Source organism: Misgurnus anguillicaudatus, chromosome 10, assembly GCF_027580225.2.
Source record: "Misgurnus anguillicaudatus chromosome 10, ASM2758022v2, whole genome shotgun sequence".
In the NCBI taxonomy this organism is placed as follows: domain Eukaryota; kingdom Metazoa; phylum Chordata; class Actinopteri; order Cypriniformes; family Cobitidae; genus Misgurnus; species Misgurnus anguillicaudatus.
In genome coordinates this window covers 22,477,765-22,501,858 of record NC_073346.2, presented here as the reverse complement: position 1 = coordinate 22,501,858, position 24,094 = coordinate 22,477,765, and the positions used below count along the sequence as shown (strand labels likewise).

The 24,094-nt window shown below is 38.2% G+C and overlaps 3 protein-coding genes across 6 annotated transcripts; 2 read left to right on the top strand and 1 right to left on the bottom strand.

The window, feature by feature from the left end:
- Positions 1 to 237: 237 nt before the first annotated feature.
- On the bottom strand, positions 238 to 13,494 carry zhx2a (zinc fingers and homeoboxes 2a). Of its 4 annotated transcripts, none has more exons than XM_055210055.2 (3): positions 13,114 to 13,494; positions 7,687 to 7,786; positions 238 to 2,817 (listed from the first exon to the last, which is right to left on the bottom strand). In XM_055210055.2, exon 3 carries the CDS (start codon positions 2,663 to 2,665, stop codon positions 248 to 250), a length of 2,418 nt encoding a protein of 805 aa, XP_055066030.2. In that variant the 5' UTR covers positions 2,666 to 2,817; positions 7,687 to 7,786; positions 13,114 to 13,494; the 3' UTR covers positions 238 to 247. The 4 variants fall into 4 exon arrangements, with proteins under 4 accessions (XP_055066030.2, XP_055066031.2, XP_055066032.2 ...); XM_055210056.2 differs by having other exon boundaries at positions 238 to 2,813; XM_055210057.2 differs by lacking the exon at positions 13,114 to 13,494 and adding an exon at positions 12,996 to 13,019.
- A 1,105-nt stretch (positions 13,495 to 14,599) lies between these two features.
- On the top strand, positions 14,600 to 17,990 carry LOC129448028 (protein lifeguard 1). The gene is made up of 10 exons (XM_055210054.2): positions 14,600 to 14,747; positions 15,856 to 16,085; positions 16,224 to 16,302; positions 16,527 to 16,580; positions 16,700 to 16,790; positions 16,882 to 16,919; positions 17,028 to 17,115; positions 17,222 to 17,311; positions 17,405 to 17,452; positions 17,632 to 17,990. The coding sequence occupies exons 2-10, from the start codon at positions 15,875 to 15,877 to the stop codon at positions 17,779 to 17,781; spliced, it is 849 nt and encodes a 282-aa protein (XP_055066029.2). The 5' UTR covers positions 14,600 to 14,747; positions 15,856 to 15,874; the 3' UTR covers positions 17,782 to 17,990.
- A 455-nt stretch (positions 17,991 to 18,445) lies between these two features.
- On the top strand, positions 18,446 to 21,715 carry fam8a1b (family with sequence similarity 8 member A1b). Its single transcript, XM_055211389.2, has 5 exons — positions 18,446 to 18,960; positions 19,329 to 19,449; positions 19,559 to 19,682; positions 19,758 to 19,897; positions 20,015 to 21,715. The coding sequence occupies exons 1-5, from the start codon at positions 18,477 to 18,479 to the stop codon at positions 20,157 to 20,159; spliced, it is 1,014 nt and encodes a 337-aa protein (XP_055067364.1). The 5' UTR covers positions 18,446 to 18,476; the 3' UTR covers positions 20,160 to 21,715.
- Positions 21,716 to 24,094: the final 2,379 nt, after the last annotated feature.

Genomic DNA, 24,094 nt, shown 5'->3' with positions numbered 1-24,094 from the left:
AAAGAAAAATTAAAAATCGACATGCTGTCCCCCCTTCTAACACACACACAAAACGTGGGTTCTGCCCTCTTTCACTGCCAAGTTGTTTTCTAAAAGGCTAAATTACAGACTGCCGACATCCCGGGTGTCTTACTGCCACAGCTGCTACGTTATTATAAGAGGCAACTCTCTCTCTCACTCTTTTATTTAAAATATCACCCAGTAATGTTCAAGTAAGAAAGCAAAAAAATACTATACCTTTATCACTTCATCCCGTCACTCTGTGCTCAGCAGACAAGACTTCAAGGTCTCGTGCTACCTTCTGTCCATCAAAGTCCTTGCTGTCAGTGTCAGGTGCCAAGGAACCCCACCTCCTACTGTCTACACTTGCTTGTCCATGTTGGTCCTTGTTCTTGCTGATGTCCGGCACGTTGTGGCCCAGCTTGCTGGTGAACCATTCAACTATGTCCTGGTTGGTTAGTTTTGACTGCTCTGCTAGCTTCTCAACACCCTCCCCCTTTTGTAGCTTCGCCTCCTGAAAATGCCTTTGCAGAACACTCTGGGCTTGTTCTGAGATCACCGTGCTATTCTGCCCATTCTGTCTTTTGTTGCTAAGGTTTTGAAATTGCTCCATCCAATCCAAGGTTCCGTTCTTTAGAGCAGATCTGTTGTCCTTGAACCAGCGAACGATTTCTGTACGAGCTAGCCCTGTTTGGATTTCTAGTTGGATGTACTCCTCTGGTGAGGGCCACTGGGTTTGTGCAAACATATCTTTAAGAAGGCCGAGAGACTTGCCGTCAATTGCCTCTGGACACAGGGGTGACGTGAGAATGGGAAGAGGCGAGTCCCTGACTCGGTTGTCCTGTTCATGGGCTCCGTTCAGGGTGCCCCTTTGAAGATGATGCTCGAGTCTTTTTGATCCCATCGAGTTGAGCAGAGCTTGCTCCAGGTTGTCGCGTAGTGCACGTCGATCCGTAAACCAGCAATCTATTTCGGTTTTGGAGAGCCTGGTGTCAGCCACAAGGTGGTCAATCTCAGCCTGTGTTGGAAAGCTAGTCCTTTGGAAACTTTCTTCTAACTTTTTCATTTGCTCGGAAGATTTGCCTTTTACTCTCTCTAGAAGTGGAAACTGTGTGGCGACAGGCTTGTGAGGTTGGTTCTCCCTCGACGAGATGTCTGTTTTAATCTGTTGCACTGCCTTAAGGTTTCCATGACGCTGATCACTGAACCATTTTTTGATCTCTCCCCAGGAGAGGCCAGTCATCTCAATGAGACGATACACTTCTTCATCATCAGGAAACTGGCACCGAGCATAGCTGCCGGTCAGTTCTCTGATCTGATCGGGGGTTTTCTCGCAATCCGAAGAAAGGCTTGGTGTTGGAGACACAGACTTGGGAGTGCTCTGAACGGACTGGATTATTGAAGGCCTCTTGACCTCCGAGGCAACCATTGGTGCTGTGTGGGGTCTCTTGACACCCTGTGCTATTTGATTTGTAACTGTTAGTGCAAGAGAAGTAGCAGTTGCAGTGGAGCCATTGGCAACGGGTGCCAAAACTAGGCTGGATTGTCCAAGAACATGGCAAGGGACAGTCTGGATAAGGGACTGTGAAACTTTAGTCGACTGAGTTAAGTGAGCAGGCAAGACAGTGAACGCCTGTTGAACAGGCTGAATTGTCCCATTGAACATTTTCTTTCGTGCTTCCTCAACTTCCTCTGGAGACCAGCTGATCCCTTGTTTTAGCCTTTGGGTAGTGAACCACACTTTAATTTGTTCTTCTGGATGTTTAGAGGCTGCAGTGAGCCATGAAAGCTCAGCTTGGGTAGGGTAGGGAAACTTGTTGAAGGAGGTGATGAGGGTCAGGTTGCCATCCAATGATGGGTTGTATTTTGAAGTGTTCAGGGGGACTGCAATTTTTGGTACAAAATTATAGTTAGGTGGTCGTTGCAGGGATGGCATGATATGAGAAAGGCCGTCTTTAAGAGTTGCATCTGGGATTATCACGGTCCCGTTCACATTCACTGCGGTAATTTGCTTTTTAGGTAGCTCTGGAGTGAGTCTGTCCAACTGACCCTCTCCTGGCAACCGAATACTGTCTGCTTTTGGCTTGCCCATTTTAACCGTTGTGGATTTGCTTAGAGGAAAAGAACTCAAGTCCTCTCCTTGCTGAAGGCTGGTGGCATCGTAGATGATTGCACAGTTTGAACCTTCGATTGTCTGTTCCAGAATGGTCTGATTGTTGAGTTTAATCCTCTTAAACTTGAAGTTGCTCTCCCCAGGATGGCATTTCTCATTATGTTCGGTCAAAGAATCAAACTTTTTTGTGTTGAAGTTGCACACCGCACACAAGTACAGTGGGTTAAGTATAACATTTGGATGATTGGAATCAACATGCTCTTTGAACTCGTTGAGATTTTGTGTGGAAAACGGACAGTATTTGCACTCGTAGCCACCCTGGATTTTCTTTTGAGGTTGAGTTTTCGCCTCTGGTTTCTCCAGCTCTGTTGTGTCCTGCATAGAGTTCACAGAACTCTTCCTGTCTGTCCATTCCTCAGTAGAAGACACATGACATGATCCATTCTCCTCTGTACTGTCCACACAGGAGTCCATGTCATCTGCATCGTCTGCTGCAACCAAGTCATCTGGTCGGATCATGCAGGGCGTTGACGACTTTCTTCGACTAGCCATGGTCAGGAAGTAGGACGGTGCAGTGCAGGGGGGCTTTGTTAATGGGCAATGCGCAGGTCTTAAACGGGTGGATCAGTAAATGATGATTTTGCTGACTGTGAATGTCAGCTCCAATGGAAGGCTTCATGAGACTTCATCCCAGACCACACTGTCTAACCAAAGACAAAAACAAAGCATCACTGAGTAATAATACCTTAATTAGATACTGATGAAAGTAATATGAACAGTAATGTCAAGATAATATGAAATTAATGGGATGCCTAGACACATGTGAAAATGCAGACTACTCCAAAACAGCTGAACTGTAAGTGTATCCTCTGTGATGGATTTTCATTTTTCAATGTTATAAAGTGCTTGTCAACACAGGTTTCATAAAACCGTACTCATTGCAGAGTAAGTTCACACAACACAACTTGATTTAGTATCAGAAACATCACAGCCGACTACAGAACTTTATTAAAAAGCATCCAATTGCTATGCTGTAGTTATGGCTACTGCATGAAAGCATTCAGATGGCTTTGTGCTGTGTATTAAAAGCACTTTTACATGCTTTAATTAGAGGCATCAGCTATATGGTGGACAGTCTAGATGGGAGGGGCAAAAACATCATGTGCCAGGCCCAACTAGTCCAGTCCAATAATAGCCTTCCTCGGGCTTGTGGTGCCCTCGGCAGATCTCAGTACATTGGAGACTGATTAAATATGGATGGGACCCTGAGCATCTCATATCACAGCCTCAACTCAATGTGATAGCACAAGTCTAATGTAGCCCTGGGTATTTTCGTTCTATGTGCTGTGAAATAAAGTTTATATGCAGTAGATTTGAAAGTGTTTCTAGCAGTAGCTGCCTATATTTTTATACAGTATTGTTCAAAGGTTTTTAAATATTTTTATGATCATGATCTTGAAAATATTTTATTTTAAAGGTATATGTTAAAATGTATAAAATTACTTATGTAGACAAAACATAATTTTCGCAAAATACATTTTTTATTAGAAAACTAAAATTCCATTTTTAAGATATTTTTAAAAATGATGACTTGGACCAAATGTGACCCTGGCTGTGAAATCCACGCTGAAGTGTCATAAATCTAAATAATATTTGGAGCGTCAAATTCTCAGATTTTGCATTAATTTCAATCATTAACATGGCTTTACTCAGTCAATATTAAAGTTATCAAGGTTATTCTTTCACAGATTGTTCTTTACATCATGTAGGATGATTTTATTTTGAAAACAGTAAATCCCCAAAATGACTTAAAGGATTAGTCCATTTTCTTTTTACAAAAAAATCCAGATAATTTACTCACCAAAATGTTGATGTCTTTCTTTGTTCAGTCGAGCAGAAATTATGTTTTTTAGGCAAAACATTCCATGATTTTTTTCTCATTTTAATGGACTTTAATGGACACCAACACGTAACAGTTTTAATGCAGTTTAAAATTGGAGTTTCAAAGGACTCTAAATGATCCCAAATGAGGCATAAGGGTCTTATCTAGCGAAATGATTGTCATTTTTGGCAAGAAAAATAAAAAATATGCACTTTTAAACCACAACCTCTCGTCTTCCTCCGGTCCTCCTCACATAATTGCGTAATGCCATGAAAAGGTCACGTGTTATATATATGAAACGCACATTTGGGGACCATTTTAAACAATAAACTGACACAAAGACATTAATTAGTATCATTCCACATACAACAACGTCGGAACGGTCCTCTTTCTCCACACTTGTAAACACTGGGACGTAGTTTTGCATACGTCATCCGTGACCTCTTGACGTGATGATGTATTACATGAGGTCGCACTGGCGTGTCACACGACCGGAGAAAGACAAGAAGTTGTGGTTTAAAAGTGCATATTTTTATTTTTCTTGCCAAAAATGACAAATCGTTTCGCTAGATAAGACCCTTATGCCTCATTTGGGATAGTTTAGAGTCCTTTGAATCTGCAATTTTAAACTGCATTAAAGCTGTTAAGTGTTGGGGTCCATTAAAGTCCATTAAAATTAGAAAAATTCTGGAATGTTTTCCTCAAAAAACACAATTTCCTTTCGACTGAACAAAGAAAGACATCAACAATTTGGATGACATGGTGGATTTTTTTTAAGAAAATGGACTAATCCTTTAAGCTTGGTTTTCACAGACAGGGTCACAAATAATTAAGAAAAGAAGCCAATAAAAGCCCACAATAGATGAAAATGCCTATTATACTATTTTAAGCACTTCCCAAGGTGAGAAGCTGCTTGATAAAATACCAAGTGTATCTTTTTACGAATTCCAGGCAAAGGTTTCAAATTTTGATTTATTTTGGATGATTTTAGTTACAACAATAGTAATTTAATAGTTGTAATAAGTTCACAAAATTTTAAAATGTGGAAAAATATAAAGAAAGAAAGAATGAATAAGTGATCTCCTATTAAGCATTTGAAAAAACATGCAGCTAAGATATTAGCAGCTTTACAATTATTAGGAAGGTTGCTTCAACACATCATCGCACTTAAAAAACTCATAAAAAACCATTAAGGAAAGGGGAAAAATCATGAAAGGAATGCGCTTACATGCACACTCTGAATAGTGAGTGTTTGCCAAAGGCTTACGGCTATTAAATGAAAAACAATGAGACACAAGTTGTAAGCACATACATAAAATCTAAAGCCATTCAAAAAGACATTCTTGGCCTCAGGTTCCAATAGCTGTACTGACAGAAAGTAAAAAATGACTGTGGTGTACTATTGGCTAAGGCTCTGTTTAAAGCAAATGTCAAAACAAACAGAAAGAGAACAAAAAACCTGTCAGTAAATAAATAAATGTGAAAGTCCAAATGGCAACTAAAAAGAAACAACTATAAAAGCGACAAAAAACCAAATAACACCCGGTAAGTAAAATAGTTTCTGTACAATTACTACTGAATGAGCCATTTAAACAAATATAAATTTGCAAATAAACATAAGCGAGTGACACACATGTATATCAATTTCTAATATATAATAAAAACAGTGTGACAGAGAACAGCAAAACAGATATCGCCTGGCCCATCTGCTTTCGCATGCATTGACATGCATTTTTCCAGTAGAGGATGTTACTGCGGAGCTGCTGTGAAGGGGTGGAGACAGAGCTCAGTTAATTCTGTGGAGCACAGTGGGTGGGGGGCTGAATTTGGGATCGGGCGGAATTAATTTAAATCTCATCAAATGGCGCTCTAGAAGCCTCCAGCACAGCACAAAATCTACACGGAGTGCTTTTTTTCATAAGCATACTTTCACCAATTTATGGACTAAAAATGTGACCATCACTGACTCTATTTGTATCAGAATAGGGTGCAGCATCTCTACATGAAGAGTGATACCTGATACTCAAAAATGTATTCATCAATATCTTCCTGGCAAAAGGTTACAGCAACAGAGAACCAGATGTCGCTGTTAGAAAAATAGTTTCGGTGTAAATGAAGAGCCAAAAGAGGAGTCGAGGCTCATAGTGATTTGGGGTACTCGGGAACAGGCCTCGAAAAATCTGGACTCATGCGTTGCCATGGAAACGGCCTAGCAGCAGGTGGGAGGGATTTTCTCCACAGAGATCCAGATGAGGAACGTTCCGCATTCCTATTTTTGGCAGAGCCCGTTCTTTAGGGGTGAAACCCACACCGAGAGATGGATGCGAATAATATTTTATTCTTCCCCATCTACTGACAAAAGACTCTTGGTGTACTGTACGCACTAGCACATTTTTCATCAGCCACAATGAACAAAAAACTGTGCATGTTGTTGATACGGCACACGAGGAAACAAATGTAAATACACAAGGACACTTTCTATCAGCTAAAAGGCCAAAAAAAGTATAAATCATGACGAAACGTTTGAATCTACAGAGGAATCATCTCGCCACTGTTAAGCACGAAAAACATGCCCTGTAACACATTTTGACTCAGTAACTCAAGAGAGAGGACATCACGTGTCTGTCGGTGAAGGCCTAGCTGCTCAGCTGTGTACATTATCTTCAAAAGAAACCAAATCCCTGTTGCCAGCCGCAAACTTCTATGGCTGCTGTCCCAGAGAGTTATGAAATACTGAAAAAGGTCACACTGGGATCTAAAGCAATGCTTTTCTGAACCTCAGAAGTACTTTGTGTAATAAAGTACTAAGCTGGTAACACCAGTTTGTTGACATGCTTTAGTGGTTATCATTTGAACAGAATAAAGCTTTAACATTTATGCATTTAGGGCCAGTTCAAAACCTAATGACCACTTTAGTCTTCTTTATTTCATAAGTTTAGCCTCAAATATTCCAATACAATAAAAAACAAATCTTCAGCTGCTTCAAGTCAGTCTCTGGCACATTTAACACTTTTTAACAAATCAGAGTCATACAACTGGGCAGCGATCACTGCTGACATCCATCTGCAAGTTTGAGTCACGGCACACAAGAGGGCTGAATCATAGAGATCACACTAAGATCTAAAGCTCAACCCGACCTTTTGAGGAAAACTAGGGAGGTAGAAATTGAATATGGATAAACTAAGTTTGTTTGTTTTATACCCTTTCTATCTGGTCTAATGCATTGCAATCTGATGGGAATTAAATCAGCATTGTTTCGTCATGCAATGATTTCATAACTGACGTGAAGTAAACAACAGCCTGTCTATATTTAGCTAATATAGCAGAAACTGAAACATTAGTTTGTAACTGTGCTGCCTGAGACAAAATAAAGTGTGGAAATTCCTTAACTCGGCTCAGGCTGGGACGAAGTTTGGAAAAAATATGACTTTTCCTATTTTTGCATTCATAGGTGCAAGAACATCGGTCTCCATGTCTGGAATCATCTTCACAATGAAACCTTTTTTTTTAAACACAATCTGATTTCACATTAAATTATTGGTTATTTAGGATCACAATAAGACAACACAAGCATACTATGCTTGCTGAGAGGGTTGGTCTGGCTCTGATGTACAAACAAAGCTGTTTTTTTATCTAAGTCATGCTCAGTTTGGACTCCATACCATTGTTTTGCTATCACAAATAAACGTACCTGTCAGAGATGGTCTCCTTCTCGGGCATACAATGTCTGTGACGTCCAGGTCCTGTGTGGAAAGTATTCCTATTCTCATTCACTGGTTGTTTTTCTTCACCTAGGAAAAAAAGTTGGATTATTATCTTGGAAGTTTATCTAAATGTTTCAATCATTTCTGATGAGGGCTCAAAGGCACCATTTCAAAGATAATACGTTTCCTCTCCAAACTAGAAACAGACACTCCTCATGGCAGAGAATACTGACTTAAAGGAATAGTCTACTCATTTTCAATATTAAAATATGTTATTACCTTAACTAAGAATTGTTGATACATCCCTCTATCATCTGTGTGCGTGCACGTAAGCGCTGGAGCGCGCTGCGACGCTTCAATAGCATTTAGCTTAGCCCCATTCATTCAATGGTACCATTTAGAGATGGGGTTGGAAGTGACCAAACACATCGGCGTTTTTCCTATTTAAGACGAGTGGTTGTACGGGCAAGTTTGGTGGTACAAAATAAAACGTAGCGCTTTTCTAAGCGGATTTAAAAGAGGAACTATATTTTATGGCGTAATAGCACTTTTGGGAGTACTTCGACTCGCCTGAAAAGTCCGCCCCCCTTCTCCCTCTCATAATGGGAGAGGGAGGGTGTTACTGCGCCGAGTCGAAGTACTCCCATAAATGCCACCACGCCATACAATACAGTTCCTCTTTTAACCAAAATAATTTAACAGCGTTATGTTTTGCAATAAACCTCCTTCTTGGCATTGTACGCATTTGTGAGGCTGCCCCACAGCGCGCTGTCTTGCAGTGTTGCCAGGTCCTCGTCTTTTTTTTGTACTCACATACCGTTTTGGCGCTTAACCACTTATGGTTTTTGGCTCATGAAGCGATCAAGTTTTTGGTGTTATTAAAGTGTGAAGATTCCGGTCCCAATATTTAAGGTTAAGCATTTGGATTTATTTTGGTTTATTATTTGACTTCTATTGTTCGCTGTTTTTTTGTGCAAGATATGGCAACACTAGTTAGCAAACACTTGTCACATTTTCTGCACCGTGCATACAGAAGACTTTTTCCCCTTCTAGGACTCTATTTTTTTAGAAGAAAGACCTGTCATGTCCATGAGGCACGTTTAAACACTTTATTAATTACTTGTTGTTCTGTTCGGTTATGTACACACTATGCAGAGTTTCTGTAAATGCGGTTGTCACTACCTGCATTTTGCGGGAGTTAGTTTGGTTGTAGAATGTGGTTGTAAGTCCCGTATATAACTAAACTGTGTGTGTACAGAACAGGATTAAGCACTAAAAGGTGAAATGACAACCAAATTAATATTTCTGGGTAGGGGACCACACATTCCTCAAAATAAACTATCTTCCATTAGGTTCATCATAAAAAATTTTATACAGGTTTGTAACAACATGAGAGTGAGAAAATATGACAGAAGTTCCATTTTTGGGTGAACTATCCCTTTAATAGGTTATTCAAAAATACGGCTTTGTTCGATGTTTGAACAAAGTCCTCTAATGCTGCGTTCAGACCAGCCGCGGTAGAGCGTCAAGCACGAGTGATTTCAATGTTAAGTCAATGTGAAGACGTGTTGACGTGCGTTTAGCGCGAATTGAGCATTGCGCGGGAGTTGAAGCATTTTCAAAGCGGGAGTTGAAAAATTTTAACTTTGGCGAAAAAACGCACCGCGTTAACTAATCAGGAGCTTGCTCTAGTAGTGACGTAATTACAGAAACTGAGCAGAGTCGCAGAAGCCCCTCCCATGACGCGAATTTCCGTGTGAATCTCTCGATGACTAGAATTTCACGCGCGAATGAAGCAAGCGAGTAAACTCAAAATGTTCAAGCTGCAAACTAGACGCGGTACACGCAAATTTGACGCCTCAAACGCGGCTGGTGTGAACCCACGGTAAGTGCATGAATGATGGATTGGATGAACGACAGCACGCAAAATGACCGGTGGATCCTATTAAAACTTGGGTCCCTTGTGATACTCAAAGCTGAATACAACCCGAATGTGGAGGTGACATGGATCACAGCACTCCCTAATGTGTAGTTCAGGTTCTTAATTTTCACATTCTGACTTTCATCATTTGCATTGTTTCAAGTTGCATCTTTAGTGATTCTGCAACGGTTTACGGTCTTGTCCAAAGTGATGGCCCATGTACACATAGAGGGATTTGCAGCGAAATAGTCCAATTTGTTTTCATTGCCATTAAAGTAAAATGACTGAACCTAAACATAAAATCCTGTAAAAGATGCTAATTTTACAAGAAAACATGTCAGACGCACTTAGAGGGTTTTGCATCTGAACTAGCCTAAGCTAATAACTCTATAGCTTGAAAAACAAATCAACCCAAAAACCCAGAAAAAAAACATCATTATCACTATAAATAAATCAACAAGTATATTGTTCATTGTTCAATAATTAGGTTTTACTATTTTAAGTCAGTAAACAATTTATATTAAATTATAGAGGCGACTTAAACAGGACAACAAAGGAACTGCAACACGTAATTTTATCATCCTGTTTAACATTTGTGGTACTTTTGCTCTGCCTCTTAGGAACAGGTGCACCTAACAGGCAACCGCTCTTCAACATTTATCCCATGTTACATAAATACTACTATGAAAAAGTGACAAATCAGAGCCGTGTGAAGGAAATGCTTGTGCGAGGCTGATACTTAAAGAGCTATTTGGTCTCTCATTCATAGACATAATCTAGAATAAAAATAATATGCAAGTTCATCAGGCTGTTAATCTATGCTTGCTAGCTCACCAGTACTATACACGAAAATGCACAATTAACCAAGAGAGACATTGTGATCACTGTAAAAAAATATGATTAACTGTGCAGCTTTACTTAATCTTTCTGAATCATCAGCATTATTATCATTTGTGCATAATCATCATTATACTTCTCAATATTATGATCTGTGCAGTTACATGCAGTCTCCCTGTGCATAGAGCTGGGCCGCGACTGAAAGAAAGTAGGGCAGAATATTGGCAACAGTGAGCCAGTTCAACACAGTGACGGCAAATGTTGCACATTTTCCCCTTCTATAAAAACAACCTTTTTAACCGGTGTTCTTTTTCTTTTTGGGACATCTGTAACTCAGAAGAAGTGCGGATTAATTGACAAGAATCTACACCACCATGACCCATCTGCATAAGAGCCCAGCTGTTTATATCACCACTATTCAGCCAGGACAACATGCTTCAACAGATATTATCAAGATAATAATTAGATATAGCATGTGTAATGAATATAACCTAGAACAGTGATGTAACACGACTTGTTGCGCGCACATTACACGGTAAACACTGCAGAGAGGAGCTCAGGGCAGTTTGCCACACTAACCAAAACTTAGTAGTAGCGCACATCTTTTCCAGAACATGAACACAGAGGGATGACTAACAAATAACCGGGCTCCGATGCGAGGCCAGGCTCCCTGACAAAGAAGCTCTGCTTTCAGAGTCATGACCACCACCAGCGAGAGAGAAAACACAGCTTTCATGGTAGCCCAGCCCACGGCTGTGACATAAGCGACTGTCGGCTTAGTCACCAACAGCCCGAGCTATGAGGCACAGGCAGCAACAACCACCTCCTCAAAGACGTCAGCTCCTCATGAACGCAGGCAGCCATTTTGAATCCAGCCAGTCACCTGGCACAAACCACATTTTGTGCCAAAGCTAGTCAGGCATAGTTGTGGTCTTGAGTTTTACTTCTGACATTGTGTCACTACTTCGTATCAGTTACCTCCGTCTTGACTACTCCATGCAGAAAACCATTGTAACAACTAACAAGACAAGTCTGCCTATCCTGATACACATTTTTAAGGTGAACGTTAAGGATCGTCAATTATATGTTTGCCAGGCTGAGCATGAATAGTTTTTTCAAAATGGCATTAGTCCCAAATCAACTCAAAACTGTATCCAAATGCCAGTGTGGTTTGGTTCAAATTCAGTGAGGACGACACTTGTTAAACACTTAAAAAAAGCATGATTTTGTATTTAAATCTAACTAAACCTTTCTACATATCAGTTAAGCCAAATATCTGCTATGTTTAATAAACACTATAATGTATTGTTGTTCTGCTTGGTCACTGGGTAAACAAACTTGTTTAAGATTGGAGATATATATATAAGCGTTTTGGACAGGCACAATCAAATGTGCTTTCCTGTCCTTTGACCATATGCTATGATTTAACAAACAAAACCTCTTATTATGCAGGCTGAACATGACATGCTAGGAGCATTGGGTGAAAATACAAATGGACCATATTAAACTGTACAGATAAATGCATATTATCTAAGTATGCTGATATGAGAAGATGAAAAAAATCTAAAAGAATAATGTTTTGGATTTGACTTAAATCAAACTCAAGAAATCCTTCTGTTTCTGTGAAACTGCTCTGCAATATCCAATCAAAGCTCACAGGGGAAATATTCCCAAACGGAGTTGCCAGTAACCTGTTCATAGGAAATCTGATCTAAAATCAGTTCTGCACATACTTAGAGACAGCATTTGGTGTTTAAAGAATGAATGTGAATGACGGATAACAAACATAAAGTGTATGCTGTTAGTTTTGCACATCTGAATCACCTGAGATGTCCTAGAAAAAAATCACTACTGTTAAGACTGAGTGGTTTATGCTACTATACGATTTTAACAACTCAAATGCAATTCTTATGTTATGTTAAATAAGTAATTTTAATAATTTACATTACATTACATTCAGGAAGAGGTCTAGAGGTAAATGCTGCAGTGATTCTCTCATAGTGTGGATGCGACAATTTTGGTAACTATAACACAGATGTGAACACAGTGCTGCAATGTGGCTCGCGTCTGATGCGTGTGCATGCAGTATGGTCGTGGAAGGCGTCACCACTGCCTACATCATACGACACCAACCCGAAATCAAAGTAGTTGCGTGCCATGCTCACTTCATACAACTGCATGCATTAATATATCGTGGTTAGAATTGCAATAACGATTGTTGTATACATTGAAAGGGAGGGTTTCACTGAGACGAAACAGAGTCCAATAAAATTACTTGGACCGACGTAACGCCATGTCGACATTGGTAGCCATATTTTGCTGGTTATTTCGACATCAGAGAAGTAGACATGTTCTCGCGCCTATTCCCCCTTAACTTTACCAATTCCGAAAAACTTTCCCCAAGCCAAACAAAATCACGGCATTGGTAACAATAAACCCGAGGTTATCGGGTCAGGTTATTGCGGTTATTCAAGTGATTCGCTTTGCACAATACGCTTAAGACAAACAAAGTTCAGCGAAAACAATAACTGAACTCACAATCACTTTATAGCACGTTCCAGTCAACAACTTAGCGTATATCCAAACAACGTCTGTAACTTGGAGGCTTGTTTGCTCATTATCTAACCGAGGCCGTTTTTAATTCAGCCATTCTTACCTGCCAACCACCAACGGAAAACCTTGTGATGTGAGGGTATTGACAGCTAAGGTCCAAATTTGCTTACTTTTCCACGTGTGAAGCGCGCGATCGTAAAGATTCAACCGAATCCTAAAGACAACAGCCGAAAAAAAATCGCGTTCACAGGGGGATCTACGCCAAAACCCACATGATCAACTACGTCAGCAGACGTATTTGCATACGATACAAGACGCCGGTCCATCCTGACTGTGGAAATAAAATCCTAAAAGTAAAAGTTTCTTAATGGCCGAGGCTGAGCTATAGCTTTGAGTGCAAGTGCGGCAGTTCACTTCACCCCTGTGCTTCCCTCTTTGAGATAAAAGCACTGTTGTTTTGACGTCCCCTGCGTTAGTTTGGATCATAGGTCATTGAATATTAAGCACTGTATGGAAGACCAGTGGCTGAACGGATCTTTAGTTCTTTCTCTCTTTTTACTCCCCTCCCATCCTCGCCTCTGTCCCCCATCTCCCTCCCTCTTCTCATCCCCTCCCACATTTGCCTGTATCTTTGGTTGAGCATCAAAACAGGGCAACTTGTAAAACGAGACATTAATGTATGTGGAAAGGTAAGGTAAACGTATATACTGTTAAAAGTATTTAACAGTCATATCGAGAAACAAATCAGGTTCTATAATGGCTGTATGTTAAAACACACAATAAAATGTAATGCTGTGCACGCAAAAAAAAAACTTTAAATGCCAGCAACAGAGAAACAGGTAACATTTCATGGCACAAGTTTCTTTCATTTCTTTTGTAAATTCTCAAATGCTTGTTTCTCTTTGCGCATGCAGCAATGGGGTATGAATACTGCTGCAGAAGCTAATGAATTATTCATTAATCAGCACTGATCCACCAGCGTTTGGATATATTTACATACAAATAAGAATCTAATGAATTATTAATATACATTAACTTGATCTTGACCTTTTTTCTTTTTTTGTCGTTCAGTTTAACTTAAATGCAGATGTTTTATTCATCACTAAAGTATCACCTGTACATTTGCTTGTTGCTATTGCGTTTAGCGCCATCTACAGGATATATTATGTAATGTGCTAAAATAATTATTTGTGGCTGTTTCCTGCTTACAGAATGTGATAATGTAATGGGTAAAATCAACAGGTTGATGTAGTTACTCAAATTTGCCATAGAACACATTACAAAACATAACAAAATAATAAATAAAACATTTCCATTAAATGATACATAATTTATTTGTTTTTAATTAATTACACCATTTGTTTATTAATTACGACACAAGCTGCTACTGTAATAAAACACATATTCATTCAATTTTAGTGTAATTTAGTTAACTTTGTGATTTTTGTTAAAGTCATACACTTTACATAACAAATAAACAACATAGAAATAGTTGCACAGATACAACAGGATTGATCAGTAAAAGTAGGCCTCCTATAAATAATATCATTAAAGATTATATTTCATTGTGTAATATGAAACACACTGATACACACACAGAGTCGAACCTGACCTTCATGAATGTGTATTGATTTGGTGGGCTAGGCAAAGTCCTGTATCCCTGGAGACAAACTGATTGAGAGTAGACTTTGCCCTGCACAGATCATAATAGGAAGCAAATTGGTGCCAGGCTAAAAGGTAAGTGCCAGATCTAATCTAAATTAAATTCAACGATATTATCACTTTACAAATTACATTATAAAGGAAAATTAGATCTCGATCAACTGTTATTACATTTGTGAAAAAGATTGTGAGTCTAATAACATTTGTTTGTTAATTACGTGTATAACAGCAGCATCAGTATTGTTAAAAGATCTGTGTGGTTGACGATGACTGTCGATTTAACAGACACAGATAGATGATTATCAGTTTCTAGATTTGTTTTGTTAGTTTTTTCACAAACATTTTTATTTATTAAATATTTTCACTTTTTTAGTATAAACTGTTCAATTTTTCATTATAACTAAATAAACAAAAAATGAATAGGAAATAATAATAAATATAAATCTTACAGAGTTAAATACAAGGAAAGCACCTTATCAAGGAAAAAACATACAGTGATATCCCACTTGTCTATAAACTCTCAATGTCCATCAGTTCCACAAAAGCATCGCCATCTAGATTATCCAGGAAATCGTAGGACATTTTTCAAATTGACCAAAATATATGGATTTTATTTAAAAAAAAAAAGTAATCTTTAAAGCAAAACATGAGGTCATCCGCTTTGTCCAATGAGAAACAGTAGGACTTTCTTCTTTTTTTCCAATAACATACAATTACACGTTTAGCTTCCAGTAAACAAAAAATTGGGGCAGATATGTACACAATCTATGATCCAAGGGATATCTTTACCAATGATTTGACTTGTAATATTTAATATTTTAACCCAGAAACAATTAACTCTAGTACATTCCCACATACAATAAAATAAAGTTCCCTTCTCCTTGTTTACATTTGTAGCAAATATCAAGAATATTCGGGTTGAAGTGATGAAGTTTAACTGGAGTGATATATTGTCTGCTTGACCATTTATACTGCAACAGTCTCAAGTGGGTGTTCGCTGTCTGAGTTTGGGCTTTTAAGCATGCCGTTTGCACTCTTCCACTGTTATATCAGACCGCCATGCTTGAGTCTGTCATTAAATGATTCTTTGGATTTGGCCACAAGTTGTTTATATAACAAAGAAACCTGACCTCTACCTGTTTTGTTAGTTCTTATCTAATATTTTCATATTTTGCTTTATTAGGTTTGTTGATAGAGACAATATGAGCAGTGTGCAGCCTCCCCCATCATACAACCCCTATTATGCCCCGCAACATCCAAATGAAATGCAGGGAAAAGTTGGGGAGGCACCTGTTGGAATGATGCCCCCAGCTGATGAACAAATCGATATGGGATTTCCAGACAGCAGTCCCCCAGAGTATAACACAGGCTTTGAAGATGTGAACTGCTTTTCAGATGCCTCCATAAGACGAGGTCAGTTGTGATTTCTTGAAGCTTTACTTTAATCACTTTATGTCATTAGTAAAAAATATATCTTTTTTTTAATAATAAAAGTGTTTTACTGTAATAGATGTTTTTTTTTGTTGTGATTTTTGTATGTGCTGCACACAGGTTTCATAAGAAAAGTGTACCTGACGCTTACGGTTCAGTTACTACTAACAGTTGGAATTATTTGTGCTTTTCTCTATTGGTGAGTAGGCCGGCGGTGTTTAACCTGCCACACCTGCTTTAAATCATTTTACACAAATTATATAATAATGTGTACTGAGTTATATTGACTTTATTGCTTTTAGCACCTGTTTTATTGATAAGAACTTCTTTTATGTAACATATCATAAATTTAGTGAAAAACATAGTACTGGTTGGTAAAGAGGAAATGTATAAATTTATGTCCTTATTTATTTACTTTTGTAGGGTGACACTCAAAGACTGGGTGAGAAGCGCATCATGGTTTCCCTACACTATGATGTGAGCATTTAGTTATTCTTCTTAATGTCTTCTGCATGCTTAAAAGATGAAGTGTGCAGTTCATGCGCAACTAATACAAAGTGGTATAACCTTTTTCATCTTTGCTTAAAATTTACAAGGTGTGCAACATTTGTTCTAATCATTGTGCTCGCCTGTTGTGGTGAAATACGCCGAAAGGTTCCCTTAAACTTCATCTTTCTAGGGCTGTTTGTAAGTAAAAGCAAAGTGCAACTATAGTGTTAAAATGTTTTGAGCCACTGTGACAATTGTGTAATTGCTAAGTATTTCTGTACTAATATAGACGATTGCTGAAGGTTTGCTCCTTGGATCAGTAACAGTGTAAGTGAAATGCATCATTCTAACAGATTGACATATACATTGATTAATAGTCATTACAGCCTATTGGTGATATAAAAATGTAAATAAACTTTATTTATTACTATGCAGGTTCTATTCAGCAGAAGCAGTGCTTTGGGCAGCTGGTGCAACTGCCTTAGTGTCCCTTGCAATGAGTTTGTTTGCATTCCAGTCTAAAGTAAGTACTTCCAGTGATCTGAACATATGTATGAATAAACATAATTGATGACTGCAAAATGTAAACTGTATTAGTAATAATTTATTGAGGCCTTGCTTGTTTACAGTGGGACTTCACGCTTGCTTCTGGAAGTATGTGGGCAATATGCTGGACACTGTTATCTTTTGGATTACTTTGTGCCATTTTGAGATCGCAGGTAAGACATGTAGTTAACATATACTTCCTCCACTTATCAAAACTGTTCACTTGTTTTGTTTATATACATGTATGTTTCCTTTTTGTTCCAAAGTACCTGTACATCGTTTATGCATCGCTGGGAACATTGGTCTTTTCTGTGGTAGGTGCACTTTTAAAAAACAGAAATTATTTGTTACATCATGCTTTGTGTAAATGTAAATAGCCTATGCATAATTTAGGATGAGTTCATGTGGATCATGAGTCTACGACATTATTGCTAAATAGCACTCATCTACTACATCCGTAACCCCACTGTCTTCTTTCATTCTCTATTTGCAGTACTTGGTGATGGACACTCAGTTAATCCTAGGTGGAAAGCACAAATACAGCATCAACCCAGAAGAATACATTTATGCTGCGCTCAACTTGTACCTTGACATTGTTACAATTTTCTTATTGTTACTTCAACTCATTGGATATTGCCGTTGATGTGATTTATAAGAGGATTTCATGATGCCCGACTTATTCAAGCACTTGTCTTATGTAGGTCCATGTGGTCATTGTTTACTCCATTGTGACTGTAATATATTGCGCTAAATCCTCATACTACTGTATTTTTTGTAAGTTAAATTTATTAAAGGGTACTGTTATTCACTTTCTGTCATTTTGAATAAATTAAGGACGCTGAAAACCAAAAATGCAATAGACTTATGATGATTTTCACCTAAAACTCTACAAGCTGATGTTCATAGAAATTAATGTACTTATTTTATTTGGCTAGATGCATTGTATATAGGATGCATTGTTAACAACAACTGCCAATTGTTTTCTATAAGGGGTTTTCTCTAGTCAATATAAACAAGCCTTTTAACATTTTACATATTTCTTTTTGTATCAAATGCAAATCACAGGTACAGTCCACATAGACAGAAAATTATCAATAGAGCTGGAGTCCACTAGGGGACCTTAACAAACTTCTCAAGGGGCCTCAAGTTGCATTAAAATGAGCTAAACATTCAATAAAATCCAGATGTATTTTACTAAAGCAGAAATCCTATCCTTCCAGCTAAGATTTCAAAATTGCTTAGAAGAAATATACCTTGTGATCTTACATCAACCAACTTTTATTATGCACTATAAAATATCGCCGGAAGTTGATTACGTCGTCGCATTACAAAAGTGTCATGGCGGAGTTAGACGAAAACACTCGCGATAAGGATAAATCGCTGGTGGAAACGAGCAGGACAGCAAACGGCGAAATAATGAAAACGCAGATTCACAAGCCCCGTTCTCAGGGTAAACAAGACGCAACTACCGCTGTCAGCACGACTGAATACTGTGAGAAATTACAGGAATGGATGTGGCAGTATTACTACAGCTATATGAACTGGCAAAGCTGGATAGCCATGTCTTCGTTTTCCTTCCCACCGTGTTTTCCGACACAAGGATCAAATGAAACCCCTGGAACAACGACATGGGCTGCTGACATGCCCAACGGAGACCTTCGTAACTGGTTAAGCAACCCGTTTGGCTTTCCTGTACCATCCTTTCCTGCTGCAGCCGCGGGTAACGGAGCAGGTCAGGCTGGGCACGCGAGCAGCTATCGAGCAACAGCTCCTGCGCCGTTGCCACAACAACGACAAGCAAACGGGAATGCTCAGCAGCCAGGTAATGATAAAAAATCTTTTAAAAAATGTATTTATTGTTGTTAAGCGCAATATGATAGCGATCGTTACAAAGCAGGGAATCTGGTGGCGTTTTCGGCTGTATGCGGCGCTGCGCAGATCGTTCGGCGTATGACACAAAAAACTGCGAGAGCGAGTAGAATGCGCAACTCTCGCGGTGCTTAGATGTCATATGCAGGAATGTCTGCGCAGCGCCTAAAGATTTCACAGTTGACGCTTCAACATGCACCACGTGATCGAGCTTTAAACTTCAGTATGCTTGTCCACTACAAATGATTTATTATTATCTTAGTGATCTGCATCATGTCAATGTTTTGGAAAAGTAGTTAATATCTGTAATATATTGTTTAGGTAGAGAATATTCTATACCATCACCTCTTCAACGGTTCTTGGCGGAAATGGTGGATTTCTTTATTCTTTTCTTTATTAAAGCAACTATAATCCTCAGTATTGTCCACTTGAGTGGAATGAAGTGAGTTTATGTTTTATATGTATTCATTTTATTTCCTAACATATTTCATGTCAGCAAAAATGGGACTGAGATGATTTAACCCCCTTGTCTTTTCGAAATCCCTTTTTAGAGATATCTCAAAGTTTGCAATGCACTTCATTGTAGAGGAAATAGATGAGGACACATCTATGGAGGAACTACAGAAGATGATGCTCGTGGCTTTGGTGTACAGGATATTAGTTTGCTTTTATGAGGTTTGTACATGCGCAAAAATTAACATTAACGCTCAATGTGATCAGACTTGTATAACGATTCTTGATTGATTTCAGATCATATGTATATGGGGAGCCGGTGGGGCCACACCAGGGAAGTTCCTAGTTGGCTTACGAGTGGTGACATGTGACAGCTCTGTCCTTGTACAACCAAACCGAGTTCTTGTGGTACCGGCAACAAACGTCACACTTTCTGCGTTAGTAACGTTATTAAATATGTATAAATTCTATGTAGTTCCTAATTCTCACTACATGTTTAAGGATTATATGTAGAATAATACTGAAAGAAATGACTATCATTCTTCTTCTTTTAGGTCAACCGTCAGAGCTTTAAACAAGAACTTCTCCATCGCATTCTTCTTTCCAGCATTCATCACGCTGCTTTTCTTTCAACATAACAGGACTGTATATGACATAGTGGCCGGCACTATTGTGGTCAAAAGAAACCGGCTTAGATGACTTTGTTAGCAACCTAACATTGTAACGCAAGCATCTAGAGAAAGGAGAAAGAACCAGCTAAAGTGACATGTACTGAACTGAACAAATGCTCTTAGCTTTTGGGATAGCTGTCACTTTAAACAGCTGAACATGGTACATCCAGTACTTCTCGCTTCACTTCTTCTGGACACACTCTTTTAAGCATGAATTGCTTTCTAAGAAGTATTTTTAATGATCTCTGTTTAAACATCTTTGAATATTCTCTGCGTGCCAAAGTAAGTTAATTTATAAATGAGCTGCTTCACAACACTTGAACTTTCTCTGGTACATCACGCGTCCATACCCCCACCTCCTTGTGTGGACGGTTTACGGAAACTATTACTTGGGACATTATGTGTGTAACTTCTTGAATCTGAGATGATGTTCTTTGTGAAGAACATATTTATCCACATGCAGTTTTAGTTATAGGCCTGGTCTACTGCATTTGTATTTCAAATTAATGTTTTGTACTTAATTATTAATCTGTTTCATGGCCTTTAGAAGCTAGAAGTGCATTTTTAGTGCTGTAATTTTCACTGCATGCCTTCTTCAGCTCTCTACACAGAGATGCAGAGATGTTCAGGTCTAAAGTTGCCTCATTCATTTTAGAGGTCTTCTGGTATATTCTTTCATTGGATTGTTTAGAAATGGCCAAACTGGAAGAACTCAAATATTTCCTAGAAGGTAGGTCAGTTTATTTATATTTAAGTTCTTCTTACAATCTTCTTACATTGTTTCGAAGCAGCTTTTCAAACTAAAGTTGCAGGACTGGAGTCTAAATTTTATGAGATTCTCATGTGCAGTTAAATTTTAAGTAACCTTCAGAAAGGCTTCTATGTTGTTCCTGTTATCAATTATTTATGCGGTTACAAGTTAATGAGTAACGATATATTTACTAATATATCTGTATAAAGATGGACAAAATAATTAAAGCACATAAGGAGATTCAGCTTATAAACCAGTTACATAATTTCATTTCCAAGTAACATTGAATGTGAGCTATCATATTTAATAATTTTAGGTGTATAAATATCATAAAATCTGCAAAAGTATTTAAATGGACATGCTGAACAATCTCACAAATAATCGTTATGCATTTGGTTAATCTATGTTAGCAAGCTGGAGCATTAAATACTTCACCACAATTTTCACTTTTTATACAAATGGCTATAGTGTTTTGCTATGTGATGACAGGACAGGTCCACAAAATGAATGCAGCGTTTACAGAGCAGAGTGCAGTTTTTGGAGTAAATATGTAGGCAAAAAGAAAAGTTCTGCCATACCATTGAAGTTTTGAAGAATGGTATTCATAGCCAGTGTCATGATCAATTCACACGAGTCACCAGTAGATGGAGTAAGAGCTCTGCATGCTTGTACTTTCTGAGGAGTATGAAAAACTAAGAATAGCTCAGGTGTAACCCTATTCACTGTCAACACTTGTGTGCATTGATGAAATTCAAAAATGAGACAAAGGCCTTGTGAAATATAATATCCAAAAACATAGATGACAAAATATCCTTAATAAATGGTAATGTTGATGAATTTGTTGTTTCAAATATGAATATTTAGTAATTATCCATTATATCATATTGCTTGGCTTATCCTTGCTATCTCCATTTCATTATATAGCTTAATAAGCTGACAGCCTTTTTGTAAGTGATGATGAAAGGTTGACTGTGTTTGGCCTTAAAGGGGACATATCATGAAAATCCACCATTTTCCCTGTTTAAGTGCTATAATTTGATCCCTGGTGCTTGTATAAACCTAGAAAATGTGAAAAAGAACAACCCAGTAACCAAGTTTTGATAAACCATTCTCTGCAAGCATGTGAAAAATAGGGAATTGAGATTTGGCTGGCTCCCCTTGTGATGTCAGAAGGGGATAATACCGCCCCTTAATCTGCACTGTCCAACCACAGCACCCCATTTAGTGCAAAGATCATCTCATTTGCATATAAAAGGCCACCCCAAACGGTACATTTTTGCTCACACCTACAAAGTGGCAATTTTAACCCACTTTTTAACGTATGATCTATATGGTATTTTGAGCTAAAACTTCACATATGTACTCTGGGACAGCAAAGATTTATTTGACTTCTTTAAACGTCTTGTGAAATGTCCCCTTTAAAGCTGATGGATGGATTTCTCTCCACACAGATCCTTTTGCTCTGTCCCTCACTTTGACCTGTCTTAACTCTTCCCACTATCAGCCCTTTGCCACTGATGTTTCATTGCAGTTATCAGCGAGCAGTGCCCAGCCATGCTCGACGTGACTTTGTTTATCTTACAAGTCAGACCGAGCGTGCTGTGTTACGTCACGTCAGTGCGAGTGGAAACACCGGGCGGCCTTCTCTCCTCATATTATTGTCGTGGTATTTGCATATATTATTTTCTTAATATGCCCGATCCAAAGAAAATCATTACATTTTTATGGAATAAATGTCTGGCCTTCATCAGGCATACATCCTCATCTGTTTGTGCCTAAATTGTCAGCGAATGAATATATGATGTCTGGTGCTAAGGTATGTAAGCAAATGTATATGTTTTTTTTTTTTTTAGTCGATTTAGTTGAGTGGTCATAAGGGAAAGAGAAAAGACACCGTCAGCCTCCTTGGCATGTCTTCAGGGGCATTTAAACTGTAACCTTATTGGCTGACTGGGCAGCACTCGCTCATTAATTGGTCATGTGTCTTACTTTCTGTAGTAATGATGTCATCAGCAGCCAGTCAGAGGCCATGGTGACTGTGATTGGTGTTATCTGATTGGCTGTTCAGTTAAAATAAGGGGTTAGGTTCTTATCAGCCACGACTGATGTTCACTTTACAAAACGACTCTCATACTGATTATCAATATAGACAACAGCAATAAAACCTTCATCCTTTGTATGTTTTTCAGTGATATGTTTTGTTACACTGAGCAACGTGGGTAATTGTATCTTCTGGTGCTGATCTTGTGTTTTGTGAGGAAATTTCTCATTGATTGTGACTAAAACAGGCACATGTATCATGTTTAAACCTCTAAACAAATTCAGTATTTTATTGCCATACAAAATATTTAATTTTCTATTCATAAGTTTTAATTTTATTTAGAATTTCATATATAATGCTTCTTTTTTCAAAACTATAAAAGCAATCACTGCTACAAGATTTCACCATGTATATAATCTTAACCCCTTCTCCTGATTTCCTTTGTATTAATTTTGCTCTTCTATGTCATTTATTGTTATCATGACAGAGTTTATTCCACAGTTTTCTCTGGAGAAAAGACTTCAGGGACTAGATTTTCAAGCTCCGAAACCAGATGCATTGTAAGAGCAATAAATGTACATTTTATATATATATATATATATATATATATATATATATATATGAAGCACTACCTAATATGTGCCAACAGCATTCGGTTAATATAATTATCTTATTTTTGATGAAGGTGGCCGTTTAGAGGCTTTAGCATTAGAGATCCTCATATAATATACATATACTGAAAAATATACAACAAGGTTAAGATGGCAGAATAAGTCTTGAGATTTTCTTTCCTTTAGTAAAAAGCCTCGCTCAATTTTCAGGCCCAGTCATGCTTAGAATTTAGTGAACACTGTTATCACAGTTCAAAAGTGCTGAGCAACCTTATCAATGTCCCAGTGTCTGTCTGTAAGCCGATTAATGTTTAACACCTGCTTGTATATGTTACTAACGCCTCTCTGGCAGACATTTTAATTAGTGATCCAGCTGCAAGAGAATTAAAACTATAATGTCCATCATAAGAGAAAGGTGAAGGGATGGAAATGGATAGAGGTTCGATGAAAGTGATTTGTAAAGTAGTATGCAGCTTAATAAGCCTATTTTCCATGTTTATAACCTGCTAGTATGTGATGATTAGGTGTAGACCAGTAATTCATTATTAATAAGAAGATTT